The sequence below is a fragment of the Felis catus genome, chromosome B3 (genome assembly GCF_018350175.1).
Source record: "Felis catus isolate Fca126 chromosome B3, F.catus_Fca126_mat1.0, whole genome shotgun sequence".
Lineage (NCBI taxonomy): Eukaryota > Metazoa > Chordata > Mammalia > Carnivora > Felidae > Felis > Felis catus.
This window is the reverse complement of record NC_058373.1, coordinates 106,895,812-106,906,107: the sequence shown is the minus strand read 5'-3', so window position 1 is coordinate 106,906,107 and position 10,296 is coordinate 106,895,812. Positions and strand designations below refer to the sequence as shown.

General features: G+C 34.0%; 1 protein-coding gene across 2 annotated transcripts in view; it reads right to left on the bottom strand.

Moving 5' to 3' along the window:
• Window positions 1-3,371: 3,371 nt before the first annotated feature.
• PPM1A (protein phosphatase, Mg2+/Mn2+ dependent 1A) overlaps window positions 3,372-10,296 on the bottom strand; it is a 51,757-nt gene continuing 44,832 nt past the window's right edge. For both annotated transcript variants that reach the window (XM_006932902.5, XM_023255742.2), the window contains exon 6: window positions 3,372-9,888. In XM_006932902.5, the coding sequence (XP_006932964.4) occupies window positions 9,859-9,888 (30 nt within the window). In that variant the 3' untranslated portion in view covers window positions 3,372-9,858. The remainder of the gene's footprint in view (window positions 9,889-10,296) is intronic.

The following is a 10,296-nucleotide window of genomic DNA, read 5'->3' as shown; positions in this document are numbered from 1 at the left end:
ATTTTCACATAAACATTCAAATTTTTATATCTGAACAAATGAGTTTTGAACAAAAGTGTTTGACTTTCAGTCCAAGAAACTAAAATATCAAAACAGTTCCAAGCGACTTAGAGAACCAACTATGTGATCTTCAGAAACTGCTACTGCATTCTTCCTTATTTCAAATCATGGAGACTTGCCCTCCAGGAAGTTTCCTTCTTGGAGCCCTGCTCCTCCTGAGATGAAGTTTTACTGACACTGTAGTTCTGTCAGATGCCAAATCCATCTGGTAGTGAAGCAGCAAACCTCTCTGAAGGTCAAGTTGAACCAGTAACACTAGTGACAGGCACCTGCAGTTGACCTTGAACAAGGATATTTATATACGCATATGTAACACACTTATAACCATATTGTCAGTAAACAGTCCAACCTACCTATATTGTAGAAATCAGGACAGAGCACAATGATATCCAAGGATGCAGAATTCAACACCCTGAGACTTCCCTTAAAAAATGTTTACGCAAGTCCTAAAGTGAATGTAGTCTAGGAACTTACATATTTAAAACAAAGCCAAAGGACAAAAACAAGGCAAGCATTCTGATTTCAGACATAAAAGTAAATACTAAGGAAGGACACCCAAGCAAGCTTCCTTTCTGTGATCTTGGCACATTAGCAGTTTTGTTGCCCTTATTAAATGCTAAGACCTCTTTTTATTTTATTAAGGATCATTGCAGCAAAATCTGTCAAAATACGTCAAGAAAAGTGGACAGTTATAAAAGCTGAATTTATATAAGTAACATGAGGACTTTTATTTGCCTAATGCCAAGTTAAAAACTCACTTCCCATGTGATTCTACTGTATCAAATCACTAGAACATTTTGTTTTGTTATAAGCAGTTAAAAGATCAATGGCTAAAATAACAGAATAACTCTGCTCTTATAATGATATATATAGAGTGAATCTTCATTTTCTTCATTAAATATGATCAAATACACATTGAAGATTGTTCTATTGAAACTTTAAAAGACAATCTTTGGAATGGTTTCAGTATGCTAATGTGAGGTACATATATAAACCCATTTGACCTAGAACAGTCACAAACTCATCTAGCAAATCCTTTGATTTTTAAATATGAAACAATTTTAGTTGCTAGCAAAACAAACACAAATAGCAAAATACAATACAAAAAAGATTTTTAGGAAGGACACAGCACGACTACAATCTAAGTCAGAATTTGTCATCTAGTTAGAGCCTTCATCCACCTATAACAAAGACAGCACTTAAAAGAGTAATTTTCAGAGACTCGAGTGATGTCTCTGTCAGATTGAGTTGGATCCATAAATCTCTATGACCTTAATGTGTGAAAGGAACTCTGCTCACCTTACTTTTATGTTAATTCAAAATAAAACCATAAAATCATTTTCCCGTCTTATCTTTATGCTTTATTATAATCCAGCATTAATATTTAAACTCTGTAATTTCCTTTCCAGGTCAACTGCTGGAATAACATTTCTCATAGCAATGTCCAAGCAAGTTGATCTGATACCAGCGCATCTAGAGGGCTGGCTCTACGAGAAGCTGAAATGACAAAGAGTAAGTTAGTGACTTAAAAACTGGAGATTTAATTTCAAGGTAGGAATCATAAACTTGGTATTGTCTGTTTTTACCAAACTTCATATATGCAAATTTTACATACGTATGGTTTTTCTTTAAACCTGTCATCCAGTTCTAAGGGTCAATTCCAAGGAGACACAACTAAATTGCAGTAATGAGAGAAGTACTGATTTGTAGTCTGATCATTCAAGAATAACTAACTTCAGGGGTGCCTGGATTACGCAGTCAGTTAAGCATCCCACTCTTGATCCTGGTTCAGGTCATGATCTCATGGTTCATAAGATCCAGTGCCGCGTTGGGCTCTACACTGACATTGTGGAACCTGCTTGGGATTTTCCCTCCCTCTACTGCCCCCCTCATTCTCCCTCAAAATAAAAAAATAAACTTAAAAAAAAAAAAACCTTTAGAAACTACTAAATTTAACGAAAAAAACTGCCATTTTTATAGATCAAAGATGGTCAAATATCAGAAATTTCACTGACTCAAACTGACATCTGAAAAAATGTACCTTATGTACTCTTGCGTAGCTGTAAGGAAAGCCACAGAGAAAATGCTTTGGTCTAGGAGACCCAAGCCTCTACCTAAACTATAGCAGAGGACACATATGCAGTATGTTGAGGTAAGCCACTATCTAGGTAACAGTACAACTATTAAACAATCTTATAAAAAGCTTTCTAGATACTCTGAATCACCTTATATAAGGTATCAGAGAAATTAATATGAATTTCACTAGACAACATGCAGCAGCTGAGTCCAAATCGCTTACCCATGTCTGGCAAGTGGCTGGTTTTGAGGCAAGTAAACAAAATGCTGTAGAGGGCATGCAAGCTAAGCTTGTCTGGGGCAGTTCACCGAAGAATAGATTTTTCAACTTGAATCAAAATTTCTGTGATTTGATGGGAATTTCAATCTAAGCAATTAAGTGATAGCAAGGAAAGAGCACCCCAATATTCGTTGCTCGGTAAATAATAGCTTAAAGGGAAAAAAATAATTGAAATAAACAATTTTTACTTAAAAAAAAAACACACACACACACAACAAACCCTACCTTCAATGTTTAAAAGAATTACAAAAAAACCAAAACCCCAGGACACAAAACTGCACTTTGACACGTGAACATGTACTCATTACATGTGAGCCAAAAAAACTTATTTGCCTCAACCCTCATTTCCAAGACTTCCCACCTTTAATTAATTAACGTGTTTTCATTATACATTCCACAATGAAAATAGGTTTTGCAGTTCCTGGAACTTCACTTCCGTCACTAATTCGGTGTACTTTAAAATCCCTCTAATTATGCAAGCCTATAAAGTAAGTCACACTTTCAGACATGAACACAGGTAATACAAAATACCAGAATTAGCAGAAGCATCAAAGCACACAGACACGCACACACACTGCTACTATGAAGTGAGCACTACATCAGGGATACTCAATGGGTAAGGCCTTTTCCAGACCACTTCCAATTCCTAATCTCAACTCTTCAAGAGAGTAAGAAATATTTATCATCTGTAAGAAGACAAATGTAAATGTTCTTGCCAAAGAACCTCTTTGTTTCTGGGATGTTTTTATGAAAACCATCAATTCAAACTTGCTTTCAGTACTCTTCCTAAAATCAAGAAGGCACAAGACTATCAGTTCCATGTTCTTTAGCCAATTAACCAAATTCAGTTGAACAAAAATTCTCTTAATTTGTCCTAATAACTTCAAATTTTCCACGTTTCTAGGCAGAACAAAAATGCTGCTTGCAATATCAAACAATCATAAATACACACACATTATGCAATTGCCTGTTTATTTAGTGGCACCAGTTTTGCAAACTAGAAATTATTTCTACTTTTCATCTCACATACAATCTGCAACCATTCACAGGCTGAATGCAATTTCTTCAACAGACTTGAAAACAAAAAGTACATTCTTAAAATTAGGACTGAATTCACATGTCTTCTTTGGACCAAGAAAATGGTACATAATACAAAATATACATTTATGGAATTTCTTTAAAAGTTTGGATCACATAAACAGCAAACAGTGGGTGAGTTAACTGTGGAGAATTTCATTATACACTGTTTAGGAAAAATATTTCTGCAGTTGTATTAGTTTTACATTTATAGATTTTTAAAAAACGAATCTATGTATAATACAACATGCTTTTAACATGTACATGGACTCTCCACTTGTAACATTTATGCAAATTAAGTGAAATAAACCATTTCAAGAGTGAAACCAAGTACTATTGGGGCATATTACTACAAACAAGATACTTCCTGCGGATATGCTGATGTCTTCGTGAAGGGCTAACCAAGCAAGACAATGGTTTCTGTTTCAAAATTCCCACACATGGGAATTAAATAAGCTGTAACTGAACATCCAATTTGGGCAACAAATGAGACAAGCTAATCAGTTTTTTCATGGTCGTTACATTTTAGTAGAAATCCCATTAATCCTGTACATTGATGGCCATATGTTACATCCTATTTTAACATTATGTATCAGTAAGTAAATACCTAATACCCTAGAATCTGAAGTGAATTAAACATTTAATGAACTCTAAAACTAGGAAGCTCAAAATTTTAAAACCTGAGTGCGATCAGACAGTTAAATGTCTTGTGAATATACTATATTTGCACTATGCAGGTCAGAAACATTCCAAACTTTCAATTTCCATCTTACCTCTTTTCTGTTGAGTTTCAGAAGTGGCAAACTTAGAGTGATGTTATCCTCCAGAACTGGTCCAAATAAGATTATTTTATTCACCTTTAATTACTCTCCTTTCCCCCAAAATACAACCTTCAAAAAGGTTATTTTAATATCAGATTCTAGCCTAGGCTCCCATCCACCTCCTCTCTCTCTCAAAAAGTTAAACACTTCCTTAAATTACTCAAATTATTTTGACACCTTTGAAATATTTTTTACGGGCTTTTTGCAGGAAAAAAGGCTGATGAACCCCTGCAATATTGTAAACTTTGGGGAGTTAGGTACATTATATGATTTTCCTGGGTAAGGAAGTTCCTAGGATTCATCATTTTCAAAGGGCCTGGGAACCTACAAAGTTAAGAATTGTTCCTAAAATGGATTTGTAGCACTCACTATACCTAATTGAGATATTACTAATTTTGTCCTGTGGCTACAATCTCCTACACCAATCTTACTTCAGGTAGTACAATACAAACACAAATGTTACTCAATGTCTTCTACTGGACCAGGACGACTATGGAAAAGAAAGGAAAAACATAAAATTTTTCTGAATACTTAATTCGATGAGAAAGCTAGTAGAAACTGAGGTTTGGAGCAATTAAAAGACCGGAAGGATTGGGTTTTGTGGTGAATAAACATTTGCATTTATTTTTTCTGTTTTTAAGTTGAAGCAGCAGTATTTTTGTTTATCATCTCCCTTGATGGAAAATCAAATGATCTGAAGAAGCAAAGGTTGGTTCTTGCCGGTTTATGTAACAGTTCTTAATAGCCTGGCTAGAGGAAGATCTCTCTATGGCTTTTACAACAACTAAGAGTAATCCTCTCTGTCCTCCTCACTGGCATCTCCCAAATTTTCTTTTTTTCGGCCCAGTTTTGTACAGTAGAAATTGGCCTTGGTGAAGTAATGCCCTAAACTCTTGCTCAAGAAAATGGAATCAGCCTGCTTACGTTTGAAAAAGAGACAGAGAGACAACCACCACAAAGAGGGCAGTAGAGGAAATAAAGCAACATTTCGTGCTGGATAAGGGAGGGAAAAAAGTCACTTCTTTGTTACATCAATCCAAACAACATTTTCCCCCATCTAATGAAATGCAAGTTAGTCAACTATAATTTCAATACATCTGAGTGTTTCTAGTTGGCGCACTCCTACCTGCTGGTAATATAACCAGAAAAATACGAGAGCAGAGGCCACTAGGTTAATACATAAAGCAGGTAAAAGGGAAAGAATGAGTGAAGGTGAACAAAAGTAGAAATGTTCATTTGACAATCAAGTGGAACCAAATGCCTCTCATCATTTCTGATGGCATTCTGATTATCAGTAATAACTAACACTTGAGACTTAACTATTCTGACCTACAAAACAATACAGTATTATACTCGCAACATTTAGAAAATGTATCTTAAATATTTCAAGCATATTCTAAAGTAATATAGAATTTAAAAATACAATCCAAAACTCATGGCACATTATTGAAGAAAATAAAGTCAAATTATGCTTCTAAAGTTTTAAACTATAAAGAACTCTTCCTAATGCCTAGAAGAAAAACTAATGAGAGGACTAGATCACTCAGTTACAAAATGGTCATCTCACCGGCAGTATCTGCAAGCAAAAGTATGAAACTCTTTAAGGTTCCTTCAAAGAGAAACCTCAAAAGAGAAACATTTATGTACTGAAATATTTACATATTTTCTACTACCAAATCCTAATATAATACTGTACAAATAACAAAACATTATAGGCTTATACCTCTAATTCAAATTTTATGAATTAAAAGTATACATCATGAAATTCAAAATTAAAAAAGAAAACCTGTAACCAATTTTGTCACTTCTTTCAGAAATCACAAATTGAATTCACATATGAACTTGTCCAGTAAAGATGGGCAGTGAAATTATTTTCAAAAATTAATGCATAATAATCATTTGGCTAAAACTAGCTATTAACGGCAGTGTGTTTCAAAGAAACAGAATTTTTCTTAAATTTTAGCTGTCTGTATATAGCAGGAAACTAATTTTATAGCAGGAGTAGTAAAAGGCCATTTGTTAAAGGTAGTCAAGCATACTGAATAGATTTGAGCCTCATCAGTCCTATATTATTACTATGCTGAGCAAAATTTTCTTCTGAATGAGATTTTTAACTTTGGGGAGAGGAAAACAAATGGAAGAGTTTTCAAGTGAATAATGGAAGCATAAATGAGCTTTTTAGGACAGAGAGACCTGCCTTATTCAGGAAAATTATCTGGCAGACAGTAGGAGGATGACAGCTATTTTTTTTTTTTTTGGATGAGTGATTCAGCTATAATATTAACATGTGTTAGATTATAAATTCTACTCAAATGTAAACTCCTTGAGGGCAAGGATCTAGTCATTTCTTTATAGTTCCAAGGTATTTCGCCTAGAACAGTGTTTTGCAGATAACACTCAATATGTTTTGTGGGAAAGCTGATTAATGGAATTAATATGTGGTCAGATGGGATGATCATTAAAAATGCTAGTATAACTCAGATTATTTGAATTACATAATTTATTCTTTAATCTAAATTTCTTAATGTAGTAATAAAAAATAAGTGGCTGGAGCAGTATACTAATTGCATAGTACTCTAGAAGCAAGCATTATAATTAAAAATGTTTGAAATAGTTCTAAAGCTAAATAAGAAAAATACCATTTGGATTTTGTAAAGTTAATGCTAATATTGAGAACTGCTTCTGTTATCTATAAAAGTATATTCCTTAACAAAGTGGAAATTAAGAGAGCTTACTGCTACGACAGTAAGAGACCAGTGAAATTTTTTAATGTTAGGGTTAAGAGTCTGCTACACAAAATGAATTTCCTATTACAAGCAGCAAAATGAGTTCATCCTAAGAAAACACTTAAATGAAAGTACATTTTGAATGGTAAATTATCATCACAAAAGAACTTTCACCCTCCAAAGAAAATAACATACAACACATCGAAAAATTTTGAGGCATTGCCCTGAGATGCTAATTAGCACACAAAAGGGGGTTGGGAGGGCAAGAACTTAAGTGGTACAAAAATGAAGTGCACCATAGAGGTGCAAAAGTGCCTTTTAAACGTGTGGTCGGTTCCCACCACCACCATTACCCCCAGGAATCAAGAACACACATAGTCTGCTATAATAATGGATACTTCCTTTTTTATAATGAAAAGTTATATCTAGTATGGCAATGCTGACTCATGTGGAAAAGATTTAGTCTTCTCAGAGAACATTTAATAGTTTTCTCTCACTTCCAAGCTTCATTTCAGTACTAATAATTTTAACAGAGGAATAGCTTAACTTCCTCTTTTTTATTTAAAAACTCTCAAAAAAAAAAGCTCTAAATATGCTGTTATGGTTTGAAATATAGCTCTCCATCACATATTTTAACTTGTGATTTATGATTTTGCAGATCAAAATCCAATTTGAAGTTTTGCAATTTCTAGAACTAAAAAATTCAGTCTACTTAAAAAATTAAGAACCTGGCTTATAATAGGAATTTAGTTTTCAGTACTAGTATGTCTGGTAATCACTCTATACTAGAAGCATTGTATTCATTAAATGCACACTGAGATGCTTGCAAAGCCATAACTTAGAACATTATCATACTTCGCACTCTACCACAGATTTAGACACTGAGCATTTATTTGTTAAGTATGGAATTGGTTCTGTAATTCCAACTTATGAATTTCTAAATATAAATAGTACTTGTTTTTCTTCATTCATGCTGGATTGAGATATAAATTAAATACAATTAAATTACATTTAATCGCCTCACAAATAAGGGGGATAATGAAAAGGTTTTGCTGGTATGTAACTACTTAAATCTGAGACATTTCACATTACTTTTCCCACTACTCCCCTAACTTTACATTAGTTTTAAGGCTATATATACAAATATGTATATTTCCAAGTTAGGGAAAAAACAAATGTAACAAAGTTGATTATACTACCTTTTATACACAGAGTTTTGATTTTGTATTCCATGTTGTATTGTAATCTGACATTTTAATAATTTCTAGTGGGGAATCTGCCTACTGAATGATTAAATTACACGGCAATAAATACAATATTCAACCTAAAGAGACAAAAATACAGAAGGGCACAAAACAGTAGTCTTTTCATCGTGACAGATTTTAAAACTTACTTTCACATGCTTAATCAGAGGAATTTAAGCCTAAATTAAATTAGGTTATTTTTATATCTACAATTCCTTAAGCTTCGAATGTTATTTTTAAAGGCCAACAGCTAAATATTAGCAACATGCTCTATTTCAAATCACAAATACATCTTAACTACTTGGATTCTAAAGACATGAGTCCATTAAAAATCACAGGCAAACACACGCACGTGCACACACGCGCACACCCACCCACACACACGCACACCCCTACTATAGAGTGTTAGATTGTCAAGCTCTGACAATTATTTTAATTAAACAGTAGGCAAATTCAAGCTGATACACATAGAATGAAAAATAAGCAGCCAGAAAGAAACCCATTAAAAAACAGATTAAGAAACAACAGAGATTTAAATCTTTTAGTCTTTCTAATGGAAGGGAAACAGTTCCATCTGTGCCGTGAGTAACATTATTTCCCAATTAAAAGAGACAAACATCTTTCCCCACGAGAAACTTCTCACTTACAATGGCATGGTGTTTTAAAAGGGCGGGGTAAAGGAGGAATTACACATACATGATTAAATTTCTTGTTTGTTAAATCAAGCTTTATTGATAAAATGGAATTCAGAATACCTTACTAGGAACAGCAGCAGGCCCAGCCAATCATGATAGCAAAAATGTGGCAGTCTCCTACTATATGTAGGAAGCTGCTGCTTATCAATTAGTAATTCAATGTAAGGACTCGGAAAAGAGGTGCAAAGAATCAAGGCATTTCAGCCCCAAGATTGATATTCTTATGAATATACTGTATTACCTGCAATACTCCTGGCAACAAGGAGAGAACAACCTAGACGACAGTTAAATGAAGGGACCAGCTTTATCAACAGTGCCAACCCCACTGCCAAAACATGAAGACAGTTTTCAGTTAACTCCCTGGATGTCCGGCTTTGTAAGATTTGGGAATTCTTCTCCTTAATCATGTGCACATTTGAGTGCCTAGCTGACATGGCTGCTGCTCTCCCTGTCCCAACCCCAAGTCCAAACACAACATGACTTGAAAGGGCTATATATCTGTTGCATCACACAACAAGCCAAACATTTTTTTGTAACTCTGATAGTGATTTAAAGCAGTTCATAATTAAATATGAGCATTTTGTACAAGGACAATTACACTTTACAAAAAACAAAATCATACAACAAAAATTGCTGGAGTCTGATTTACAACATGAATTATGGTTTGAAATCACGTTTACATAAGTCTCAAATTTACAAAAAAAAAAAAATCAGTTCTGGGCTAGCTGTTGTACTGCTGAAGTTCTCTGGTGTGATCCACTCTCACCCATGACACATGTCCTTCTTTAAAGTTGAGGAGGGATGTTTAAAAGGTTCAAGGAAGTTGAGCTGTACTCTCCTTTGGAGGTGAAGGTAAACTCCATGGCTAGATGAGCAGTTTTACCACATATCATCAGTCGATGTAGAATCCTTTATAAAAGGAAACAAAGCAAAAGAAGGAACTACATTAAAGCTGAGAGGTGCCAAAGCACATTACTCTTGGGATAATGCAGCAAGATACGGTTTTGTAAAGTTGACATTCAGTCTATAAATGCTTTTTAAAGTATGTAAGTATGTGTGTGTGTCTAATATGAAGTATCAGTATTCAAGTTGTTCAAAAAATCTGTTTTGGAGTAAAATATTTAAAATATGATTTTACCATGAGGTGGACCAAATGTATTTCTAAACCATATAATAAAAATTTATTTTCTTCAGTTAAAACCCAATTTATTTTTAGACCACTTTTATAAACTTTTATTACACAAGAAGAGATTAAGACCTCAAGTCATAAGAGATGTAAGGAATACAGATGTGAGCAGTATATATTTTTGAGCTGTG